The 26,586-nt window shown below is 40.3% G+C and overlaps 1 protein-coding gene across 1 annotated transcript; it reads left to right on the top strand.

Moving 5' to 3' along the window:
* Positions 1-26,350, top strand: TNFRSF11B (TNF receptor superfamily member 11b). Its single transcript, XM_060681686.2, has 5 exons — positions 1-323; positions 10,720-11,089; positions 18,922-19,119; positions 22,233-22,457; positions 25,786-26,350. The coding sequence occupies exons 1-5, from the start codon at positions 294-296 to the stop codon at positions 26,172-26,174; spliced, it is 1,212 nt and encodes a 403-aa protein (XP_060537669.2). The 5' UTR covers positions 1-293; the 3' UTR covers positions 26,175-26,350.
* The last annotated feature ends 236 nt before the right edge of the window (positions 26,351-26,586 follow it).

Genomic DNA, 26,586 nt, shown 5'->3' with positions numbered 1-26,586 from the left:
CCTCCTCCTCTTCTCCTCCTCCTCCTCCCTCTCTCTCTGCCCTCCCAGAACCTGTGGTTAAGAAGTTGCATGAAATCATCAACAGGTTCCTTTAAAAAAAAAAACCTGAAAGAAATTGATCATGGGGAGGGAGGGAGGATTTTAAGCTGAGCCACGTTTTCCTGCTGCATGGGGGTCACAGAAATATATATAAACGAGGCTTAAATGTGTCGAGGTCCTGTTTGCAAGCTGCTACTTCCCCGGCTATCCGATTGCCTTTCCAGCTTCTTAAGAGTTGTAACGCCGCCGGTGCAATGACCAAATTTCTGTGCTGCACGCTGCTGGTAAGTCTTTGCCTCAAGGCTGACGGTTGCTTTGGAAAGTGCAAACAAAGTAATGAGGTTATTTCTCTCTGTTTCTTTAAAGCTGTGTTTGCCTCTTAAGTCTTTAGTAGGGCTTTGGTCTGTTGGAGCAAATAGAATAGAATAGAATAGAATTCTTTATTGGCCAAGTATGATTGGACACACAAGGAATTTGTCTTTGGTATTTATGCCCTCAGTGTACATGAGGAGAATAAAATACATTCATCAAGAATAAAAAGATACAACACTTAGTGATAGACAAGGTTACTAATAAGCGATCAAATCGTACTAGGAAACAAAAACAATATAAATTGTAAAGATACAAGCAACGTGGTTATAGTAATAAGTGGGAAGAGATAGATACTAGTAAGGAAGAGAAGAATACTAGTAATACAGTCTTAGCAAATTATTTGACAGTGTTGTCAAATTTGGGGCAAGCTCCCTTTTGTTTCTAGAGGTAAAGGAAATGTTTCCCTGACTTTTTTTTTTGGAAAAAGGAGTATCTTCTGAACCTCATTGTATCTTCACATGACAGGACTAAAACCATTGCAAATGTCATTAGCTGGCCGATAGACCATGATTGTCTGTGTGGTTGTAAGCTACGGGACAGCAAGCAAAAATCTATGGGATGGAACTGGATAGGGCAGCGGTCTCCAACTGGTGCTCCACGAGAACATTTTGGTGGTCGGCAAAAAAATTATTTGCATTTTTTATATTGCACTAAATACTATTTATCTTTTTAAAAAATTCATATTAGTGGTCCGCGGGATTTAAAATTATGAATTTAGAGGTCCACGAGGTCCGAAAGGTTGGCAACCTCTGGGATAGAGCCAGTGGTGGGATTCAGGTAATTTAACAACCGGTTGTCTGCCCTAATGATTTCTTCCAACAACCAGTGTGCCAAACTGTTCAGAAAGTTAACAACCGGTTCTCCCGAAGTGGTGCGAACTGGCTGAATCCCACCATTGGATAGAGCATCGGTGTCCTTAATTTTAAATGGGTCTGTATGGATGTAAGAGGCTGCTGGATACAGAGTCAGACCATTGAGCTATCTTTCCCAGCATTATCTACTGTGTAGGGGAAATATTCTCCAGAGTCTCAAAACAGAGATCTGTCATGATATTGAGAGAAGCCAAGCACAGAACCTGGATCTCTCTCCTTCTACTGCTTCCTCCTAGTAAATAACTACAAATCTTTGGGCATTTTCATATCTAGCTGTGTATACAGAGCTCCCAGTGACATTGAAGAGAATAGAAAAGTTCCATAGATACTTTAGAACCAGTAAACGATTATATGCACCATTAAGTGCTGCCTATTCTTCAACTTCTTGAGCTGCTCTATTATGGAATTACAATGGGGATCATCTACTGAATTTATATCCCACCCTGGGAGAATCAATATCTATAAATGTAATTTATCACAGAATCAGCCCATAGCAAGGAATGGTAATGCCCTAGTGTTGTTTTGAAGCTATATATTCAATATATTTCATTTTGGGAAAAGAAAGCAAAGGCTGTTTGATAAAATAACTGCGAATGCTGCCTTTATTTCCTGCCAACTTTGTTTCATGTGTATAACCGGTGAATTAATAATATCTTTCACCGAGTCGGAAGCTTTTCAGACAATAAAAGTCCTTGAGCTCTGATTTTTATATAGATTAGATTTTGTTTTTGAATGGAATTCCATCCGATAAGAAATGTCTTGCTCAAGCCTCATTTCCCCAGTGGTTATAAAGAAAAACTTTGCAGTTGATTTGTGTTACTCCCTGCCCCAAGAAAACATAAGTACAAGATATGGAGATAAAAAAAGGTCCAACTGGACTATCTCCGTTGAAATAGCAATAGCAGTTAGACTTATATACCACTTTACATCCCCCTCTAAGAGGTTTACAGAGTTGGCATATTGCCCCCAACAATCTGGGTCCTCATTTTACCAACCTTGGAAGGATGGAAGGCTAAGTCAACCTTGAGCTGGTGAGGATTGAACTGCCAAATTGCAGGCAGTCAGCAGAAGTAGCCTGCAGTACTGCGACTTTTTCCCCTTCGCTAAACCAGAGGTGGGTATGAGCAGCATGTGACGCATCCGGCCCATGGGCCATGAGTTATATCATCCCTGGTCTGGAGCATCTAGATAATTTTTAAAGACTTAATTTTGTCTGAATCAGGAAATACAGGCTCCTCTGATTGACTACTACAGGTAGTTCTCGAGTTACGACCACAATTGAGCCCAGCATTTATGTCGCTAAGTGAAACATTTGTTAAGTGAGTTTTGCCCCATTTTATGACATTTTTCACCACAGTTGTTAAGCGAACCATGGGAGTTGTGCGGTTAGGAACACGTTTTTAACTGAATCTGGCTTCCCCGTTGACCTTGCTTGGTCTTAAGTGTGGAAAAAAAATGGTCGTCAGTCACATTTTTTCAGTGCTGTTGTAACTTTGAATGGTCAGTAAATGAACTGTTGTAAGTTGAGGACTACCTGTACGGTGTATTTTGGCATAGCACCCTGGCAATCTTAAAACAGTTGCAACAGCATTCTCTAGTTTGGTTTCATTACCTTTATGAAATCTAAGCACAAGAAAGGTTTCACAGGGATAAAAGGCATTCATCCCCTTTGGTTTCTCATCAGGTTTTAATTAAGTCAGCCAGGTGCTGCCACCTGCTGAAGATACTGAGCAATAGGAAGAGATGATTAAAGCTACTGAATGTTGCTTCTAACATCTAATGGGGGTTCTGCTCCAGTTTAAAAAAAGATGGCTTAATGTTTTATCTCGCTGTTTCAGGTAAACTCTCCTTTAGGTTGAGCCAAAGTTGGTACCTTCACAGTCATCCTGGTTTGGATCTTCAAAAAAGAATCAAACAAATCCCTCTGTTAATGCAATTTAGGATTGCATTGGCCAAAAAAGCCAATGCAATCCTAAATTGTATTAACAAAGGGGTTCAATCAAGATCAAGTGAGGTACTAATTCCATTCTAATAAAGCCTTCGTAAGACCATACCTAGAGTACTGCGTCCAGTTTTGGTCACCACACTGTAAAAAAGATGTTGAGACTCTAGAAAGAGTGCAGAGAAGAGCAACCAGGATGATTAGGGGACTGGAGGCTAAAACATATGATGAATGGTTACAGGATCTGGGCATGGCTAGTCTAGTGAAGAGAAGGACCAGGGGAGACAGGATAGAAGTCTTCCAATATTTGAGGGGCTGCCACAGAGAGGAAGGGGTCAAGCTATTTCCAAAAGCACCCAAAGGCCAGACAAGGAATAATGGATGGAAACTGATCAAGGAGAGATTCAACCTAGAAATAAGGAGAAATTTTCTGACAGTGAGAGCAATCAACCAATGGAACAGCTTGCCTTCAGAGGTTGTAGGAGCTTCATCACTGGAAGCTTTCAAGAAGAGACTGGATAGCCATCTGTAGAAATGGTGTAGGGTCTCCTGCTTGGGCAGGGGGTTGGACTAGATGAACTACAAGGTCCCTTCCAACTCTGTTACTCTGTTAAAGTTCTGTGTCAATTTCTTGGCATCAGTGTGGATATATTTATGATTGCAATGTTTCTTACACTTCAAGGCTAGCCTACAGCACTTGTACTTCTGAATGGTTCCTTATCCAAATACTAATGAGATTTGATCCTGCTCTAGTTTTTTAGGATGAAGAATGCCAGGCAGTGCAATCCAAACATTTGCAGGGTAGTGATTGGGGCTTTTGACGGGGGAAGGTCCAGGTGTAAGTTCTTCAGCCCTGGAAACTTACAAGATGACCTTGAACCAATCACCCTCTCTCAGGCTATCCAACTTGATATGATTATTATCATGGGGGGAAAATGGAAGTGTTGTGTATGCTGCTTTGATTTCCTGGAGGAAAGTAAAGCTAGAGGTCAAATAAATAGAATAGAATAGAATAGAATAGAATAGAATAGAATAGAATAGAATAGAATAGAATAGAATAGAATAGAATAGAATAGAATAGAATAGAATAGAATAATTTTATTTCTATACCGCCCTTCTCCTGAAGGACTCAGGGCGGTGTACAGCCTATTAAAAACACAAGACAACATCAGTTAAAATAGTTTAAAATTATTAAATGAATTCGGCTCAATTTAAAACCCCAAGAATTTAAAACCCAATTTAAAATTGTTATGTTGATAGCCCAGCCTGGCGGAACAACAGGGTCTTGAGTGCACAACGAAATACCCGGAGGTCGGAGATCTTGCGCATTTCCAGGGCCAGTTCATTCCACAGGGCAGGGGCTCCCACAGAGAAGGCCCTCCCCCTGGGTGTCGCCAGCCGACATAACTTGGCCAATGGCACCCTGAGGAGACCCTCTCTGTGGGAGCGAACTGGCCGGTGGGAGGCTATTGGTGGCAGAAGTTGGTCTCGAAGGTACCCAGGTCCCATGCCATGGAGCGCTTGGTGCATCAGAGAGAGATTTTAATATCCGAGCTTTCTCTATACAGTCTTGCCTAGTGGATCTTTGACTTCAGTGGTTAAAAATCTAATGCAGAAACATACTGATACAGAATGCAATAGAAAAGAAGTAGCGTTGAAATGAATTCGGTCTTAAGTAAGGATTCTTACTTAAGACAGCCAAAGGACTTTCAGATTGATAACCAAAGTGGGGACAATAGAGATTAAACAGACACCCTCTGCAGACATACCAATAGCCATATGCTCAGCCACCGAGTCTCATTTCTGTATGTTTCCACAGAAATATCAAGTATAAAATGTTAAAAACTGTCCTACCCACATATATAGGTAGACAAATATGGGCCAAACTCCCACATGAAACCTTAGAGCAGTTGATAGAACAGGATACATTTGAAGCCATGGCTCATTATTTGCAGCAAGGTTCAGAGGGAGAAAATATACTTATATTCTTTGCATTTTTATTGGGTTAAATATGAAGCTACTACTATTAGGTAAAGGTAAAGGTTCCCCTCGCACATATGTGCTAGTCATTCCCAACTCTAGGGGGCAGTGCTCATCTCCATTTCAAAGCCGAAGAGCCAGCTCTGTCTGAAGACATCTCTGTGGTCATGTGGCTGGCATGACTAAGCACCGAAGGCGCACGGAACGCTGTTACCTTCCCACCAAAGGTGGTCTCTATTTTTCTACTTGCATTTTTTACGTGCTTTCGAACTGCTAGGTTGGCAGAAGCTGGGACAAGTAACGGGAGCTCACCCCACCACTACTACTATTGGTCGGCACTAAATTGAGTTAGTAGCTAATTCTTGGATGGTGTAGATTTTACACAGTCATAAAATACCTTGATGTATCCAGGTAGTAAAAGATGATGTCATTTCAAGAAGAATGTAGGCCAGGCTATCCATGAATGCAGTTTAGCATTTGAGTAAACGAGGCAAAATCTTTAGCCCCATAAGCTTCTGTCCTGGTGCTCCTTGGAGTGAATATCATTGGCTCCTTGGAGCAATAGCGTATTTCCAAAGAGAGTACTACTCCCAATAATGCTCTCCAGTAATCTGTCTCTTCTCTCCACCTCCTGCATTCACCTGGGAGATGGTGATTCTCTCATGGATTGATGGGTATATATACTGTATGCTTCGCAGACTGTCAAGGGGTGTAGAAGCAGGGTAGTGAAGGAGGCACTTTTGGCAAGATCTCTAATCTAGACCTGCTTTCTTCAGGATTGATCTCCCCAGGTTGTTTTCTCTCAGGCAGCTCTTCTTGTCTTCAGGACTGGACTTGTCTGACACAGCAAGGCATTAGGCTTCCATTTTTCCAGGTTGTAGGAAAAAGGTCCCTCACCATAACAAGTTCTGTCCTCAACAAATGAATGTTCACTATTCTGCATCAAAGTGGCCACAAATAGACACCTATCTATCTATTGCCATGAGTGAAGATGGCAGTATAACACGATCATGATGGCCAACTGCTCTACAATCTAGTTTTCTGCGGTATCTCAGGTCAATAGCTGGCTATGTTTGTTTCATCCTCTGTCATCTTCCCCACCTCCCTGCTACCTTATAGAATGGAAATGGCTGGACCCTCTGGTCCCATGGAACTGTCTTTGCAAACTGGACTTGAACTGGTTTGTCTTTCAAACAGAGCGATGAGTTCATTAGATAGAGGACTGCTCACCTAATTCCAGATTTCTGAGCTTTTCTGGACGATGATCATAAGTACAGCTGTTATATACCTTTTCAAGATATTATAATGAATAAACTAACAAAATAGAGGGAATCCTATTTCTATAATATAAGTATTCATCATCTTCTTTTAATGACCCCGTAATCCTTTGCAGGATAGAGTCTAGGCAACTGAATGGAGCTGAGTGTTTACTGCCCGGATTCCTTTCCTGTCGCCAATGCAGAGTTATATTCTCATCGTGCCCAGAAAGAGAAATATCTGCCTCTACCTAGTATCAAACTCACAGCCTCCTGATTGTGAAGCAAGAGCTCTACCTCTAGGCCACCGCACCACTCATTTCTCTAATATAAGTATTGAGTCAGTGAAATTGATTAGTGCAAGATTAACAAATGAGCCAAGGAACTGTGGTCCAGCAATTGTTCCTTCAAACTAGAGAAGTAAATAGAGAAACTGAACAGTTTGGTTCGGTTTATACATATGACATAAAAGATTGCCAATATTGAGGATTCAGGTTTGTTTGTTTCCATCCACAGTCCCCCTCCCCTTTTTTCTTCCCTTTGTGTGTATGTGTGTGTGTTTTAAGATAGGAAACTTGAGAAACACGGCCTATTTTTTAAAAATTGCTTTATCCATTCAAAAGCTTTTTCAAAACTGTATCAAGGCTTAAACGAATAACAAACTTTTCTTCTTCCCATAATATGTAATAGCTCACCGTCATGATTTGGTGGCCTTTGTTCACTTTTAAGAGCGTTGAAAAGAGGAGAAATCAGAACAGATTAATTGTTTATTAGTTATTGGCTGTGATAGCTGAACTGAATCTCTATCACCAGGACACTTATCTCCCTGAATATTAGCCAAAAAAATTAGAGGTTTGGGGATAATCAAGTTTACGTAATGCTGGTGAGCTCCCATTTGTTGGCTAGAATGAGAGCCAAACTGGATTTTTGCCTGAAGGCAATTACAATGTTCTTACATAATGTAGAAAAGCGAATGCCAGAATTTACAGATTTGCCTTGGCGCTTGCCCAGCCCTTGGCAGCTGTCATCAAAGAAAAACTAGGTTTCAGGATGTGTTTGCAATTCCAAACAGAGAATGCTTTATCTGTTTTAGTAAATCCAAGCATTCTTCTGTGGTCTGGGTGAAAAACCCAAAACCGAAGCATATAATCAATGTTGAAAAAACTAGTTTTTTATTTAAAAAAAAAAATCACAAGGCCGTGATTGAAAGAGGAAAAAAAAAAGATACTTGAAGGAATATGGACTGAGTTGGTCATTGCCATCCAATCTGTATTTATTTCACAAGGGTAACATTGGCTTTCATTTGAAGATCAGGGGGAAAACTTTTGCGAAAGTCCAGAATTCAATTAATGGAATGTAATTTTCCAAAATCTCTTCTGGCGAGGCCCCAAAAGGATAGAAGTCAAGCCTCCTTTGAACTGAACTGTCATTCATGTTATTTTGATGATAACGGTAGAGGTGCAATTACCCTTAGCTTTTTTATTTGAATACTAGGCCCTATTTAACAAAATGAAATTCAGTGTAGAAAAAAAAGTAAGGTGTTACATTTAGGCAAGAAAAAACAAATGTACAGGTACAGACTAGATGAAATTTGGCTCAACAGCAGTAACTGTGAGAGGGATCTCACAGTCCTAGTGGACAATCCCTTAAATATGTGCCAGCGGTGCATGACAGCAGCCAAAAAATGCCAATGCAATGCAATCCTAGGCTGCCTTAACAGAGGGACAGAATCAAGATCGTGACAAGTGATACTATATAATGCCTGTCAGGTTTCGATGTCATCTCAAATAAATTGCACTCCCAAACAATTAATCTTTGCTGAAATATTCCATTTATTGAGTATGACAGATCTGGCCCCGATTTCGTCGTAGCCGATACTAACCCTCTGACCCCCAAACCCTTCCCTTTCTGTTCCCCAATTCTCATCTTCTCATTGGCCAACTTCCAAGCCAGTGCAGCTCGCGCGGGAGAGGTGTTATATGTGAGCGCCCCATTGCTCCCATAATCCCCCGCGTGGCCGCGTTCTGGACCAACTGCAGCCTCCGGGTGCACCCCAAGGGGAGCCCCGTGTAGAGAGCATTGCAGTAGTCCAGGCGGGAAGTGACGAGTGCTTGAGTGACCGTGCGTAGGGAGTCCCGATCCAGAAAGGGATGCAACGAGCATATCAGGCGAACCTGATAAAAAGCCCCCCTGGCCACGGCCGTCATATGCTCTTCTAAAGACAGCCGTGCGTCCAAGAGGACGCCTAAGTTGCGAGCCCTCTCCGTGGGGGCCAGTGATTCGCCCCCAATAGCCAGCGATGGCACCAGCTGGCTATATCGGGACGCTGGAAGCCACAGCCACTTGGTCTTGGAAGGGTTGAGTCGGAGCCTGTTTCTCCCCATCCAGGCCTGCACGGCCTCCAGGCACTGGGACATCACTTCAAGGGCATCGTTAGCTTCTTAATCCAGAGAAGGTTTTCTAAAAAGGAAATAATAACTCTTTGTACAATACTGGAGTGTTTTTAAAAGTTTGAAAGATAACATCTGTAGTTTTTAATTAGATATATTATGACAACATTTCAGGCTAACTAATACAATGGAAGGTTACTGTATATGAAAATTGGTTGAAGTTGACAGGCAGAGATGATAAAATTTGTCATAATGGTCTGTGACAAATATCTGAGATCTTACGTAGCAATAATTATTTTCTAGTAACGTGCCACTTGTGGGACCCCAGTTTCGGTGTGATAGATCTTGATCTAGCATTGTTGAAATTTTTATTTTTTTAACATACTATGATGTTGGTTTCAAAATATGGTTTCAAAATATGGTTCAAAACACATAATTCAATGTGTTAATCCAGCCAAATCACAGTTATAAAGGATGACTTAGTACTTGAGGGCACCATCAATGTATTGCAATAATAATAATATAACAACAACAACAACAACAACTGCACTACTTGGAACATCATACATCTTAAGAAGGTACTTGGTTGATACCTAGGATGCTGGCAGCAACCCGTATCAACCATTAGCACCAGTCAATGGTATTTGTGATGCATTTTTGAATGTTCAGTTGACTGAGTTCATATTTAATGAATAAAGATGATGATGATGATGATGATGATGATGATGATGATGATGATAATAATAATAATAGAAGTTATTTATAATAATTGAATAATTATTTATAATAATTGAATAATAATAACAATTGAAGTTGAGCGACTGTGGAAAAAGAAATCTTGTGTTGTCCCGATTGTAATTGGAGCCCTTGGAGCAATACCCAAAGAGCTACCCCGCTATTTAGAAATTCTAAATTTGCCAGACTTGAACATTTTGACTCTACAAAAAACCACCTTACTCGGAACAGCTTACATCCTCCGACGATACCTTAACAGTTCCTAGGTCCTTGGTTAGCACTCGAGCTGCTGAGCTATTAACCAGCCTCAAAGGCTGTGAATCTCACTAAAGATTGAATAATAATAATAATAATAATAATAATAATAATAATAATAATACCCTGTTTCCCCCAAAATAAGACATCCTCTGATAATAAGTCCAATCAGGCTTTTGAGTGCATACGCTAAAATAAGCCTCCATCCAAAAATAAGTCCTCCCCAAAAATATTTAAACGCAGAGCTGGAAATCAGTTAACACAACAAGAGGATCCCCATCTTGCTCCACGTGCCCCAAAATAATAAGACGTCTCCGAAAATAAGGCCAAGCGCTTATTTCGGGGTTCAAAAAATATAAGACAGTGTCTTATTTTGGGGGAAACATGGTAGGTACTTGTTTGATACCTAGGACGCTGGCAGCAACCCATATCAACCATTAGCACCAGTCAATGGTATTTGTGATGCATTTTTGAATGTTCAGTTGACTGAGTTTCATGTTTAATGAATAAAGTATATAATAATAATAATAATAATAATAATAATAATAATAACAACAACAACAACAACAACAACAACAACAACAACTTTAAAACTTTATTTTATGCAATAAACTTTATGAAATAAAACTTTATTTTATTTCAACAGGCTGGCCTGGCCTAACTTCCTTTTAATTGTTAATTGTTAATTTGTTTTAAAACAATAGGGGTGTTTTAATTTGTTTGGGCCAAATATTTAATGTGTTTTTATATTATTTTTTAAATTTTGTATTATGTGTGTTCACCGCCCTGAGTCCTTTGGGAGTAGGGCAGTATATAAATCCAAAAATAAATCAAATAAAAATAAATCAAATAAAAATGCTTTAATTTAATTTTATTAGTTATTGGACATCTCAGTCAAGTGGACAGTCCAGGAAACTCTTCCTCCAAAGTATCTCCATTATGATCCTATCACCTCCCGCCAGCTGATGTGCGACCAATGTCCCCCAGGAACCTATGTCAAACAGCACTGTACAGCGTCGGCGAAGACGGAATGTGCTCCTTGTCCGGATCAATCTTATGCAGATGAATGGAACAATAATGAAAGATGTCACTACTGCAATGTGATATGCCAGGAACTGCAATACGAAAAGATCAAATGCACCAGCACCAGAAACCGTGTCTGTGAGTGTGTAGAAGGACGATACCTCAACCTTGAATTCTGTTTGAAGCACACAGCATGTCCTCCTGGATTTGGCGTCGTTCGAAAAGGTATGTATGTTCTTCTTTTCAAGAGATGATTTCAAGATTGCTCAACCATCAAAAGCTGTTTCAGGGTCACTTAGGGTGAGTAAAAAATATCTTCTGGACAATTAGATGGAAAAGTTACTGCTCCTAACCAGCCAGGTGTTATGATAAAAGAGTAAACTCTGGTTTATCCTATCCTAAAGATTAAATGGGGATGCGCTGACTCAGCGGCTAAGACGGTGAGCTTGTCAATCGAAAGGTTGGCAGTTCAGGGGTTTGAATCCCTAGTGTCGCATAAGGGGTGAGCTCCCGTTACTTGTCCCAGCTTCTGCCAACCTAGCAGTTCAGTAGCACGTAAAAAATGCAAGTAGAAAAATAGGGACCACCTTTGGTGGGAAGGTAACAGCGTTCCATGCACCTTTGGCATTTAGTCATGCCGGCCACATGACCACGGAGACATTTTCAGACAGCGCTGGCTCTTCGGCTTTGAAACGGAGATGAGCACCGCCTCCTAGAGTCAGGAACGACTAGCACATATGTGTGAGGGGAACCTTTACCTTTAAAGATTAAAACAAAACAAAAACATAGACTGATCTAATTGAGGCAGAATTTATTGAAAAGACAGTATGCTAGAATGGCTAGCAATTGGAGTAAAGATCACGCTAAGCAAATAACAGCACGGCATGAACTAATATATTAACTGCATTTGATTTTGTTATTTTTTAAAATTATGGTATAATTATTCTGTTTCTATTAATCAAAGAATAGCGTAGTACAAAGAATAAACAAATAGGATGGCAGCCATGACAGAAGTCTTTTGGAACTCCAACTAGGAGCCTAAAAGCTATCTAAGTAATGCCACACAAGATTTAACGTGTCCAGCAACATGAGGATATTATTTCGTTAGGTAAGGTAATGTCTGTAAGAAAACAACCAAGCTCAGAGAGCACCAAGGACCCACCCTACATTAATATTGGTACAGGTAGGAATGAATGAATCAGGATGATTAGGGAACATATGACGAACCATTACAGGAACTGGGCATGGCTAGTCTAGTGAAGAGAAGGACCAGGGGAGACCTGATAGCAGTGTTCCAATATTTGAGGGGCTGCCACAGAGAGGAGGGGGTCAAGCTATTTTCCAAGGCACCTGAAAGCCAGACAAGGAACAATAGATGGAAACTGATCAAGGAGAGATTCAACCTAGAAATAAGGACAAATTTTCTGACAGTGAGAACAATCAACCAGTGGAACAGAAGTTGCTTTTGGAAGTTGTTGGAGCTTCATCACTGGAGGCTTTCAAGAAGAGATTGGACTGCCATTTGTCAGAAATGGCATAGGGTCTCCTGCTTGGGTGGGGGGTTGGACTAGATGACCTACAAGGTCCCTTCCAACTCTGTTAATCTGCATCTGTAATAATTTAAAACCATCTGAGGCAGGAGATACGATCAGATGAAAGCAATGTCATGAGAACAACATCAAAAAGAAGTTACTAGGATATACTTAAGTAGTGGTTAGATGCAAGTAAGAAAAAGCTCTTACTAAGCTTACTATTTTTGCCATCTGCTTGGAACTGTAAAAACAAACATCCACCTGGCTTTGAACACTTCCTAAATAAGCATGCTCAAATGAACATGATGGATGGTATATTTCTTGTGAGAACTTGCAAGAACTGTCTCCTCGGACTGTTACCAAAAGGAATGTTGCTGGCAGCTGAACAAAATATTCTTCTTGTATGATAATGACTAATCTAACGGCGGTTGCAAATTGCATTCCACTGAGTAACATGATGGAGTGCCCTCTTTCATGGGAACATTATCTGAGATGCAATATTCATGGGTGATAACTAATAACATTTTTCATTGGGAAGAAGGCGATTCCAGGGCCTTGTGTGCCTTGGCAGACAATAGAAGTGTTAATTGATATAGCACTAGGAGAATAATTATAACAGTATCAGGGTATCAGTGAAAGTCATCATACCTGAATGGACATCATTAATTTCCTGCATCACAAATGATCCTTGTAGAAGGAAAAAGACCAACCCAAAGCTGTAAGGAGTTCTTTTGAAAGAAAAATTGGCAGTATCCTGCATTTCAGTCAAAATTAAGACCATATTAAATGTATTTTGAAAGGGATGTTGATGGGGAAGGAAAAATGTAATCTGTCACTGAATGGACAAATTTCAGAATTTAGACTGAAGTTAAGCATGAATACGATCTGCATTTAAAACACCCTGTACAAATTGTTGTTCAAAGCTAATAAACACCTCACAATGGCTCATTCTCTACTACTTCCATCATTTACCATAGTTTATTGAACAGACTTTTCATTTAAAGTGTGATGCATCTTCTAACACTGAAGGAAACAAATACAGTAAAGGTAAAGGTTCCCCTCGCACATATGTGCTAGGTTCATATGTGCTAGTCGTTCCTGACTATAGGGGGCAGTGCTCATTTCCGTTTCAAAGCTGAAGAGATAGCGCTGTCCGAAGACGTCTCCGTGGTCATGTAGCTGGCATGAGTAAACACCAAAGGCACACGGAACACTGTTACCTTCCCAGCAAAGTTGGTCCCTATTTTTCTACTTGCATTTTTTACGTGCTTTCGAACTGCTAGGTTGGCAGAAGCGGGGACAAGTAATGGGAACTCATAGTAGGTGAGTATGCAGCAGTAGCGATTCGAACCGCTGAACTTCCGACCTTTCGGTCGACAAGCTCAACGTCTTAGCCACTGAGCCACCGCGTCCCTACAAATACAGGGACAAATACAGTAGGTCGTACATAAAGAGGATTTCCTATACTGACAAAGATGTAAGCATTCTTAGAGTTCAAATCTGACATGCAAAAAAACCCAAACCCAACTTATGTTTCAAATAAAGTATTTTGTTTATGGTATAGAACATAGAAAAATCTAAAGATACTTGCTATTATACTTTCCATATAACATATTGGTTTGTATTGCATTTTGCTGATCTTCAAATCATGGACTGGTTATTTGTGCTCTCCTATTTTATTCCTTTTATTTGAAAACTGCTGACCAGCAATAGCTTCCATGTATTAATTATTGGGCAAATAGATGGGGAAGAAATGGAGGTAGTGACAGCTTTTATTTTCCTGGGCTCCAAGATCACCGCAGATGGGGACTGCAGCCAAGAAATTAAAAGACGTTGCTCCCGGGGAGGAAAGCTATGGCAAATCTAGATAGCATACTAAAAAGCATCACCCTGCCAACAAAAGTACATATAGTCAAGGCTATGGTTTTCCCAGTTGCAATGTATGGCTGTGAAAGTTGGACCATGAGAAAGGCTGAGCACCAAAGAATTGAGGCCTTTGAACTATGGTGCTGGAGAAGACTCCTACGAGTCCCTTGGACTGCAAGGCGATCAAACCGGTCAATCCTAGAGGAGATTAACCCTGACTGCTCTTTAGAAGGCCAGATCCTGAAGATGAAACTCAAATACCTTGGCCGCCTAATGAGAAGGAAGGACTCACTGGAGAAGAGCCTAATGCTGGGAAAGATTGAGGGCAAAAGAAGAAAGGGACGATAGAGAATGAGGTGGCTGGATGGAGTCACTGAAGCAGTAGGCATGAGCTTAAATGGATTCCAGAGGATGGTAGAGGACAGAAAAGCCTGGAGAAACGTCTATGGGGTTGTGATGGGTCAGACACGACTTCGCAACAAACAACAACAAAATTAATTATTGCTGTATCTGCCTCAAGAAATCATTTTAGCAAGTTATATTTGCAAACATAGTATGGTATTTTTAACACAGCCTCATTCAAGTATAACTGACAAGTTTGGAAAGCAACTAAATTTTGGACCTACTAAATAAACATGTATCTTCAAGTGAATCTTGGCTATTTGGACAAATCCATTGGCAACATTTTTGGAAATTGCTTTTTGGAAATCCTTTAGGAGTGACAGAGAGTGACTGGCCCAAAGTCACCTAGCTGGCCTTGTATTTAAAGCAGTACTAGAATTCATGGTCTCCCAGTTTCTAGTAATATACATGGAGGAAGACTGAAAAGAAAAAAGCACCTTAAAATATTGGCTTCATTTTCAGAGTTCTGAAGCAAAATGGGGAGAATGTTGTGAATAAGTATTTTTTTTTGAAGCTAATCTACATAACGTCTTGCAAGTTTTATGCCTCCTAATCCATTTGATGGTTTCCAGTCTGGACCAATATTTCAATGAAAAGTGCTTCCATATGTGGAGAGCCTGGGTACTAATTCTGATCCCACATAGAGGCCATTGTAGCAGGGTTGGGTTCAACTTACTTTACTACCGGCTCGCAACTTCTGCGCATGCGCAGATCACCCATGATGACATTGTGGCAGGTGGACGGAGCCTCCCGACGGTTTTACTACCGGTTCTATAGAACCGGACCGAACCGGGGGCAACCCACCACTGTATTGTAGTTATCCTGATGAAAAGTGAATATGTTGCAGCGTTGGAGTACCAAATGAAAGTTAGAATGGGTCTGCTAGATCAGAGCTGTCAAACTCCCAGTCCATGGGCCAGGTGCATAATACACTGGCCACACCCATGCTCAATTTAGTGAAGGGGGGAAAAAAAGTCCTGCTATGTCATGTGACACTGCCATGACGATGTGAGTTTGACACCCCTGGCCTAGATAGAAGATCAACAGGATGAAGAAAAGACCACAATATTTGGGGTATTTTTGATTCAGCTGATCAAACAGAAGATCTTCTTTAAAGGGAAGTTTCAGCTGTTTCTTTAAGTCTGTAATGAATCAGCCCCATAAAAGGCCCTAGGGCCGTGATGGTGAACCTGTGGCACACGTGCCAGAGGTGGCACGCAGTGCCCTCTCTGATGGCATGTGAGCCATTGCCCCAGTTCAGCTCTGCTGCACATGTGCATGCGAATGCGCCTCTCACCAGCCAGCTGGTCTTTGGGTCTCTGCCGTGCATGCACGGGGGGTGGGGTGCATGCAGGGGGCATATGCACATGTGTGGGAGGTGGGGCGCGTGGGGAGGCACATGTACATGTGTGGGGGCAAGGCACATGCGCGGGGGCTGCAGGCACATTGCATTTTGGGGGTTCGGGTGCACGTGCATGCATTTGTGCATGCATGCGTGCGCACTTTGGACACTCAGCCCGGAAAAGGTTAGCCATCACTGCCCTAGAGATTCCACAAAATTAAACCACCTCCCATTTTTAGCTCTTGTGGGTGAGAACTAAAGTTCATCTCAATCTGTGCTTCATATGACCTAAAAAGCCTAAACAAAATTGGAAGAAATGGCCTGCATGGCATCTGCAACAGTACTTTGCCACAGCGTCTGTTTTTCTGCATAATAGTGTTTATGATGATAATATTTTCCACTGCAAGTTCCATGTGAGCATAGTGACAATAACAGCCTTTGTTCTCAACCCCAAATTTAATTTACTTTTGCAAATATTTTAATTTAAAAAAGAGCGCACAAAAAACAATTGCTCTGAAAAATAACTTGATTATCCTAGGGAAGAAAACACAACCACCACCAGTAATATATAGTATCTGACATGTTAGTTTGCAATACCTTTTATTTTATCTTGGAAAATTTCATAGTTATCTAGTCACCTGAAAGTAGAATCAATACATAACCTTTACAGAGCTACCTTAATAAATTATAACTTGCCTTTAAAAGTCTGTGGAGACTCATTTAGTGTTTCCAAGTACATAAGTTACCTAATTCTATCTTTTGGTCAAAGATAACAACAACAACAACAACAACAACAACAACAACAACAATTCTACATCATTCTCAGCAAGGATTTTTTCCCATAAAAACAACAAATAGATATGTATACAAGTGGGTTTGGAAAAACAACCATTTTCTTTGATTTATTACACAAATGGAAATTTGCTCAGAAGAAGCTTAAATCTATCTGATCAAGTTGGAAGCCCCAAAGCCATCTATGAAAGAGTGACCATGAAATTATAAAACGCCAGCTGGTTGATAAACTCTCCCTTTTCTGCTTCCAAATTGTGTAAGAGATTAGGGTTGTTAAGCATCAACAGGCTATAATGTAGGGTTGACTTGCTCCATGAAACTCACACGGGAATAGTTTCAAAAGCCAGCTTCAAGGAAAATAATATTTGTTGTCTGCTGAATGACACAATAGAATTGATTTCAGTGTCCAGAATAAAAAGGGGAGAATTCATTAAAAGTGTTTAGGAACTGTTTTATCAGTGGTGTTATCAGTGGGGACAAAAGCACCAGTTTCTTCATCAGCCCTTCTAACAGCTGCTATTCTCTTTGTATTTGACAACAGGAATGGGTAATAACAATCTGCCATTTTGAATTTCCCACAGTTCCATCAACTTTCTGACATAAGGTGGTGGAATATTAAAATAACAGCCTCTTTTTTGGCATGTTACTTCCTGTCAGTACTCTGAAGACACATTATGGCTCAGCAGGTATTCTGGCTCATTTAGGAGAAATGCAGAATGTGGATAATTAGGAAATGCCAAACCAGAGAGCTGTGTGGCTTCATTGTCTCAAGCCAGCCAGAGACAAGATGCTGATGCTAATTTTATCCTTGGTGGGGGGGAAGGAATCAGCTGATTAACTACAGTTTTGGAATTTAGGAGTTAGGTGGGCTATCCAGTAACCAGCATCATCTGAATTTCTTCTTCTTCCTCCTCCTCCTCCTCCCTCCCCCTCCCTCCTGTTCCTCCCTCTTCCTCCCCAAAAGTTATTCGATGACAATATGTGGCAGTGCGGCACTTGTCTCCCAGTTTTTAAAGAAGCCATGCTTTTTCTCAGGATCATACGGAAGCTGTATAAGACATCTTGGGAAATCTTGGGAAAAGATGCAATTGGTTTAATTAGTTGCACTTCTGATTTTATATAAGCTCATATATTCCAAAGTATCTTTTTCTAATCATTGTTGAAGTGCCTAATGTTTATGATAGATGAAATAGATGGAGAGAGATGGAGAGAGATAGATTGAGAGAGAGATAGAGAGAGAGATAGAGAGAGAGATGTATACAGAGCAATAGATAGATAGATGGATAGATTGATAGATGGATGGATGGATGGATGGATGGATGGATGGATGGATGGATGGATGGCAGAGGTGAGTTTTAGCAGGTTCTGACCAGTTCTGGAGAACCAGTAGCGGAAATTATGAGTAGTTCAGAGAACCGGTAGTAAAAATTCTGACTGGCCCCACCCCCATCTATTCTCTGCCTCCCAAGTTCCAGCTGATTGGGAGGAAATGGGGATTTTGCAGTAACCTTCCCCTGCCATGCCCACCAAACCACAGCCACAGAACCGGTAGTAAAAATTTTTGAAACCCACCACTAATGGATGGATGGATGGATGGATGGGCAGATAGATAGATAGATAGATAGATAGATAGATAGATAGATAGATAGATAGATAGATAGATAGATAGATGGATGATATAGTTTCTGATTGAGTCAGACTAGTTTTGTATGAATCATCTGGCTGAACGTTTCATTTAAAAGCTATGTAGTTGAAAAATACTATTCTTCCTATAATAGGATTTCTTTGTGCAGTGTTATTGTTTTTCATTTAACCTGGACGAAATACAAATAATATTTTCTGTCACCTTCTGAAGTGAAATAGCTCCTTTCTCTGGGGAGTTTTCTGAATTATTATTATTATTTTTTTTACAAAACCAAAAGATCAGGGTGAGATTTGAAACATTAATCTACCAAAATATGCTGGATACCAGTCTTTCCTCTTTCAAAGAAAATCAGATTGTTTTTTCATTTCTATCCTTGGTGTTGTGGCCATTAGTGAATGGGAAATTCTTGAAGTGCTATAAACAAAGTGATTGATAAATCGTTTTTTTTTTAAAAAAAAATCTCTTTCCTTTTCTGCAGGTACCCCTGAAAGCAACACCGTTTGCGAGAGATGCCCAGAAGGATATTTCTCTAATGATACATCATCCAAAGCTGCTTGTCAAATGCATACTAACTGCAGCGCCCTGAGTCTCAAATTGGTGCAGAAGGGAGACTCCACACACGACAATGTGTGCCAGGGAGAAGACAGTGACAAATTGAATCAGCAATGTGGAATCGGTGTGTATATGATTCAAAACAGAAAATACAGGTAGTCCTCAAGTTACGACCACAATGGAGCCCAACATTTATGTTGCTAAGTGAAACATTTGCTATAAGTGAGTTTGTCCTACTTTACGACTTTCCTTGCCACAGTTGTTAAGTGAATCGTTGCATTGGTTAACTTAGTAACACGGTTGTTAAATGAATCTGGTTTCCTCAGCGGCTTTGCTTGTCATATGAACCAGTTGCCGAGCATCCAAAATTTTGATTGTGTGACCATGGAGATGCTGGAATGGTCATAAGTGTGAAAAATAGTCAGAAGTCACTTTTTTCGGTGCCGTGGTAACATTGAGCGGTCAGTAAATGAACTTGTTGTAAGTCGAGGACTACCTGTAATGAAATTCCTCATGAGTTCACAGCTGACCTGCAGTTAGAAACACAGTGAGAATTTATTTAGTGTTGATTTTGTATATTATACCTACCTGTCTAATATGCAGATTGGAAAATTATTGTCCGGTGGAAGGATTCTCATAGAGAAGAGATAGAATGGATTTATTCATTATTACCTGTGAGGAGAGAAGCAAAACCAATGGGTTGAATCTGCATGAAAATAGTTTCAGACTAAATATCAGGAGGACCTTTCTGACTGTATAACGCAGGGCTCTTCAAACTTGGCAGCTTTAAGACTTGTGGACTTCAACTCCCAGAATTCTCCAGCCAGCTATGCTGGCTGGAGAATTCTGGGAGTTGAAGTCCACAAGTCTTAAAGCATAGCTGGCTGGAGAATTCTGGGAGTTGAAGTCCACAAGTCTTAAAGCATAGCTGGCTGGAGAATTCTGGGAGTTGAAGTCCACAAGTCTTAAAGCTGCCAAGTTTGAAGACCTCTGGTATAATGGAAACGAATAGAACGTCATGTGAACTAGGCAAATACAGGTATGTTCTGTCCCCGTACCATGCACACACCCAACCAGCCAGCCGAGGGTTAAATAAACTCTTCAAACACTCAACGTCAGTGATAAGGAACTTGGCAGCAACTCCGTGGCTGCCTGCCAAAAACTTTTACTCCGATAACACAGACAAAAATACACACAGTTTGAATAGTCCAGTTTGTAATTAAATCCACAGCAAATAGGTGTTGTGTCCGAAGGTGCAAAGTGCCTCACCAGAGATTAGCTTTGTCCGTCACAGAGTCCGAATGGCCGCCACACTCCCTTTTATAGCCTGTGGGGTGTGGTCCAGTGACTCAGCTAATCTCTGGCACGCCTTCCCCTCTGCTGCGCATGCTTCTCCCTGCGCCTCTGGCGAGGGTCCAGCCAGCACTTATTTTCCTCGTTGCTGTCCACCTGTGGCTGCGGGGACGTGCTTGGCTCTGAGCCTATCATTTGGCCTTCGGTGTCCTCCGGAGGCATTGCCAGAGAGGAGGGTCCTGGAGAGGGAGGCCTTGCCAACTCCTCCCCCTCACTCTCAGAGTCTGCATCTGTCGATAGCCCAGGCTCAGGCAACAGAGCCACAACAAGGTAGTCCTTGTCTTACAACAGTCCATTTAGTGACCATTCAAAGTTACAACGTCATTGAAAAAAATGAGTTATGACCATTTTCCACCCTTCCACCCTTGCAGCATCCTCATGAGCATGTGATCAAAATTCAGACTCACGGGCTCACCTTTTGCAACCTTCTTGACAAGCAAAGTCAACTAGAAAGCCAGATTCACTTAGCCACCAGGTTACTATCTCGACAACTGCAGTGATTCACACTGACATTGTGGCAAGAAAGGCCGTCAAATGAGGCAAAATTCATTTCCCAACTGTCTCACTTAGCAACAGAAATTTGGGGCTATCCTTTGGTTGACGTTTCAGACCAGAATCTGGAATGTCATCTGTCAAAAGATATTCTGGCGGATCCTGCCTTCAAAGCATGATTGAACTAAATGACCTCTAAAATTCTTTCAAATTTAGGATTCTATGAAATAAGTAACTATGAAATTGATACGGATCGCAAACACATCTTTTCAATTCAAAACAGCATTGGGCTTTTTCTCCATTCTGTTAACCTCATTGTCTTTGCCTTTAAAAAAAAATCATTATAGAATAGAATAGAATAGAATAGAATAGAATAGAATAGAATAGAATAGAATAGAATAGAATTTTTTATTGGCCAAGTGTGATTGGACACACAAGGAATTTGTCTTGGTGCATATGCTCTCCGTGTACATAAAAGAAAAGATATGTTCATCAAGAATGGCCTGGTTTAGCTCAACAGACAGAAACACTGTAATTTAACACCAGCTGTCTGCAATTAAAAGTAAGATCGAATCTCGCCAGGCTCAAGGTTGACTCAGCCTTCCATCCTTTCTAAGGTAGGTAAATTGAGGACCCAGTTTGTGGGGGCAATAAGCTGACTTTGTATAAATATACAAAAGTATGAAGGCTATTGCTTAACACATTGTAAGCCGCCCTGAGTCTCCGGAGAAGGGCGGCATATAAATCAAATAAAAATAAATAAAATAAAATAAAATAAAAAGAATCATAAGATACAACACTTAATGATAGTCATAGGGAACAAATAAGCAATCAGGAAACAATATCAATATAAATCTTAAGGATACAAGCAACAAAGTTACATTCATACAGTCATAAGTGGGAGGAAATGGGTGGTGGGAATGATGAGAAGATTAATAGTAGTGCAGACTTAGTAAATAGTTTGACAGTGTTGAGGGAATTATTATAAGAATTATAAGAACTTTGCACAGCAACACTCTCTGGCTTGTCGCAGCCTGGAGTGACACCTTCTCTTTGTTGGGGTGCTCTGTGAATCTTCTGCTGAGCAAATCTAGAGTCTCACTTCCTCCAGGGAAGCAACGCAGTGCAGCTGCTCTGTTTGAAGTGAGTGCCATCCTGCTTCAAAAGGATATTTTTATACACTTTGCCCTCCAAAGGAAGCGCTCTGTTAACACTTGCAAAGTGTTAAGATCAAAATAAATCCCATTCTTTTTCAGTAGGGCCCAATCCCTGTTGGTCTTCGTAGGATGGTAGCTTTTAGAAAAACCGTACTGTACTTTCTCACAGCAGTTTTTGACAGTTGCCCCAGAGGTTAATGTCCTGATTTTAAAGTCAGTATCTGTATGCTTTTAGATGTCACCTTGTGTGAAGAAGCGTTCTTCAGGTTCATCGTGCCTAAAAAACTATCTTCCACCTGGCTGAACACCCTCATGGACAGTCTGCCTGGGGTGAGGATCAGTCTTGAAAACAGAGAAATAATTAAACAGAAGAGTAGCCTGCAAGATCAGACGTTTCAGCTACTGAAGTTATGGAAAGAGCAAAATAAGGGCCATGGTACAGTCAAGAATATTGTCCAAGGTACGTACTAAAGAAAAGCAAGAAATTATGTTTACCCACTGGGTCCATTTCAGAGGTGAGTTTCTGCAGGTTCTGACCAGTTCTGGAGAACCGGTAGCGGAAATTTTGAGCAGTTCGGAGAACCGGTAGTAAAAATTCTGACTGGCCCCGCCCCCATCTATTCTCTGCCTCCTGAGTCCCAGCTGATCGGGAGGAAATGGGGATTTTGCAGTATCCTTCCCCCGGATTGGGGGGGTGAATGGAGATTTTATAGTATCCTTCCCCTGCCACACCCACCAAGCCATGCCCACAGAACTGGTAGTAAAAAAAATTTGAAACCCACCACTGATCCGTTTATGTAAGATGTTTGTTCCCGAGTATAGATTAAATCACCACAACAGTTAAAGCGATCAGTTGAAGGTGGCCATTGTGGTTCTCACCTCAGTAATCAGAGCAGCTTCTGAGTGCATAAGCCACGTGGCCACGTTTTGTATCTTTTAGTTAGGCGCTGGAGAACTGAGTGTATGCAAGTAGGAGACCAAGTGCAAAGCAGCGGATAATTGGGTAGCTTCTCCCTTTCTCTTTTCTTCTTTGCTTTTAGTGCTCAGTAGGTTGAGGGGATTTTCTTTGACTGCAGTATTTATAGCAGCCTGGAGCAAGATAAGAACTGTCATTCCTTATCTTTAGCATTTGGACTAGGTGGAGGTGACTACAATCACCTCCTTAAAAAGTGATTGCATTAAAAATGCTTTCAAGGTTAGGGTTTTCAAATAAATGTCCTTTTTAAAAAAATTTGAAATTAGCTTTCTGTGGCTTTCCACTTATAATAGTGGCCAAAATTGTGGAAACCTTTTGGGAAAAGTGTATTTTCTAAAACTATCTAATAACACCATTTTTTTTTTGAGTAATACCATAAAATTATATATCAATGGAAAGATAATTTAATAAAGAATGTAATGCAATGACTTTTATGAAGGATTTGCTATTAGAATAGCAGTTACAGTATAAAGAAGAAAAGTGGAACACGTAGAAAAAAAACGAGATATACAAAAATTATCACCGTAGAAAAAATGAGAGATACAAAAATTATCACCATGTCAGTTAATATTTAGTTGGGTAACCTTTAGCATGAATTATGGCCTTACAACGTCTTCCCATGGAGTGAACCAAGTCTTTTAGTTCTGCAGCTGTTATCATATGAAACCAAGATTGAATGATTGCTTCTATTAACTGGGTTTCATTGCTGGGTCGCTTCTGACTAACAAGTTTCTTTAGTCGGCTCCATAGATTTTCAATGAAGTTAAGGTCTGGGCTATTCCCAGGCCATTCCAGAAGTGGAATATGATTATCTTGAAACTCCACAAAAAAAAAAAAAGGTGTTATTAGCCATCAAACCTCAAAAATACACTTTTCCCAAAAGGCTTCCACAATTTTGGCCACTACTGTACTCCTAAGCATTACATAAAGATGCCATAACTTCCTCCCTGCTATTTCTCCATGAAGTTGCCTTCATGTCTCATCCTTAGTTCAGTTATAGGACAGGTTAAAATTATTATTACCCTGTTTCCCCGAAAATAAGACATCCCCTGATAATAAGCCTAATTGAGCTTTTGAGCGCATGCGCTAAAATAAGCCTCCCCCCCGAAAATAAGCCCTCCCGGAAAATATTTAAATGCAGAGCTGGAAATCAGGTAAGATGGTAAGAGGAGCCCCATCTTGCTCCATGCACCCCAAAATAATAAGACCTCCCCAAAAATAAGGCCAAGCGCTTATTTTGGGGTTCAAAAAAATATAAGGCAGGGTCTTATTTGGGGGGAAATACAGTAGGTGTGTTGATATTAAAACAGAGTTTCCTCCCTTACTGGGATATCACCCAAAGTAACCTCAAGATGGGTAAAAGCAGTTAGATTGTGACCATGAGGAAATGCATTAAAAAGGCAAGATCATGACAAAGGGGAGAGAAAATTTCTTAGAGGTATTGAGTTCTAGAGCCAGTTTGATGTTAGTGGTAAAGGCACTGGGTTAGAAACCAGTGAGTTGTAGTCCCATTATAGGCATGAAGCTAGCAGGGCCAGTCACTCTCTCTCAGCCCTTGGAAGCAGAAAATGGCAAACCACTTCTGAAATCTTGCCAAAACAACTGCAAGGACTTGTCCAAGCAGTTACTAGGAGTCGACACTGACTTGAAAGCACACACCCAAAATATTTTCTGACAACTTAATTTCACTTCAGCAGTGACTTTTCAGTGCTTTCAAGTTAATCTTGACTTTTGATGACTACATAGACAAATCTGTGCACGAGTTTTTTTGGTAACATTTTTGGGAAGTGATTTGTCATTTTCTTTTTCCTTGAGCTGAGAGAGAGAGGAACTGGTACAAGCCAGCTGGTTTTGCGCCTGGCAGGACTAGAACTCCCAGCCTCCTGGTTTCTAGCCCATGCCTTTAATCATTTCACAAAATGACTTTGGAAATGCCATCAGACACCAGGATCGTATTATCTTATGTGGTGGACATGTCCAGAAGCGAGAAATTATTGGATTAAAATTAAAACATGGTTAGAAGAAATGATACAACAACATATGGATCTAAAACCTGAACTGTTCCTATTGGGTATCTTACCAGAGAAATTTAGTAAAAAAATTACATATTTGATTATACATGTTATAACTGCAGCGAGGATAGCATTTGCGCAAAGATGGAAAGCAGAGAAAATTCCTACAGAGGGAGAAGTAATTAAGAAAATATTGGATTGTGCAGAAATGAATAGATTGACTTTGGCAATTAAAGAAAGAGAGGAATCGGAATACTTTAAGATATGGCGGCAATTTTATTGGTTAGAGAATATATAGGGCAATGTTATAACAAAATGAGCAAAGAAGAAAGAGGAGAAAGGAGATAGATAAATGTATTAATAGAAAAGTAAGAAATGTGGGAGAAATGTCACAATAAATGAAATGATATGATAAATATTGGAGGAGTAAGAAGAAGCACAAAAGATCTACTCAGATGATACACTGAATGATTGATTATGTACTGTATGTTTGTTTGTCTATAAAATAAAAAATGTTTTTTTTAAAAAATGACTGGGTACAAAATGAAAATTCTTTTAGAGAAATCTGAGCTTGTTATAGCTATATGGAATCTAATCAGCCCAGATGGCATTGTATTCATATACTCAGATTTCCCCTTTTATTGGTTTTAATTTGTAGGGTAGATTTCAAGAAAGTATTGACAGAAAGAAGGGCTTACATCTATCAGCATTGTAGGGAGATAGGTTCAATCATATTTTTGTGACCTTAATGAAGAGAACTAAACAAATTTAATTCTCTCTCTCTCTCTTTTTTTTTTTAGGTATTGATCTTTGTGAAAATAATGTCTTAAAGCACATTGGCCATCTCAACATCACCCTTGAGCAGATCCATATGCTGATGGAAAATTTGCCAGGGAAAAATGTAGGCAGAGAAGAAACTGAAGAGATTTTTAGGATGTGCAAATCCACAGAGCCAATTCTGAAGCTTTTGAATTTGTGGAGGATAAAAAATAAAGACCAAGACACCATGAAGAGCTTGATGTTTGGACTGAAGTATCTGAAATCGTACCACTTCCCCAAAACAACAATTCAAGGTTTTCGGAAAGTGGTGAAATTCCTTCACAGCCTCACAATGTATAAATTATACCAGAAGCTTTTCTTAGAAATGCTAGGAAACCAGATCCATTTGGTAAAAATGAGACGTGGGTAGTTTTAAGTTCTCTGATCTTTCATTTGCCACTTGCTGCTAGCAATAATTAAATGGGGGGAGGGGAATGTTTTCCTATAGAATAATGCTTATTTATATTTATATGACTGACTGGGATAGCTTAGACCAGGGGTGGGCAATGATGGCCCCTTTATGACTTGTGGACTTCATTTCCCAGAATTCCTGAGCCAACCATGCTGGCACAGGAATTCTGGGAAATGAAGTCCACCAGTCATAAAGGGGCCATCATTGCCCACCCCTGGCTTAGACTATCTTAGAATTTTTGTTGTTGTTTTGTAATATTAAAATGCTTATCTGGACTCTGACTCCATCCAAGAATTCCAGTGAATTCCATGGACATAGAGAGAAATAATAGCAAACACAAAAAACAAACAAAAAAAAAGCATCCCAATTT

The sequence above is a fragment of the Pantherophis guttatus genome, chromosome 3 (genome assembly GCF_059756535.1).
Source record: "Pantherophis guttatus breed Tessera chromosome 3, ASM5975653v1, whole genome shotgun sequence".
In the NCBI taxonomy this organism is placed as follows: Eukaryota; Metazoa; Chordata; class Lepidosauria; order Squamata; family Colubridae; genus Pantherophis; species Pantherophis guttatus.
Note: the sequence above shows the minus strand (reverse complement) of the source record. Positions and strands in the feature narration are given on the sequence as shown.

Coding starts and splice junctions, on each gene's coding strand:
- TNFRSF11B (XM_060681686.2), top strand. CDS start 294: ATGACCAAATTTCTGTGCTGCACGCTGCTG. Junction 324..10,719: donor TTCTGTGCTGCACGCTGCTG/GTAAGTCTTTGC, acceptor TAATTTTATTAG/TTATTGGACATCTCAGTCAA. Junction 19,120..22,232: donor GAATCAGCAATGTGGAATCG/GTGTGTATATGA, acceptor GTATGCTTTTAG/ATGTCACCTTGTGTGAAGAA.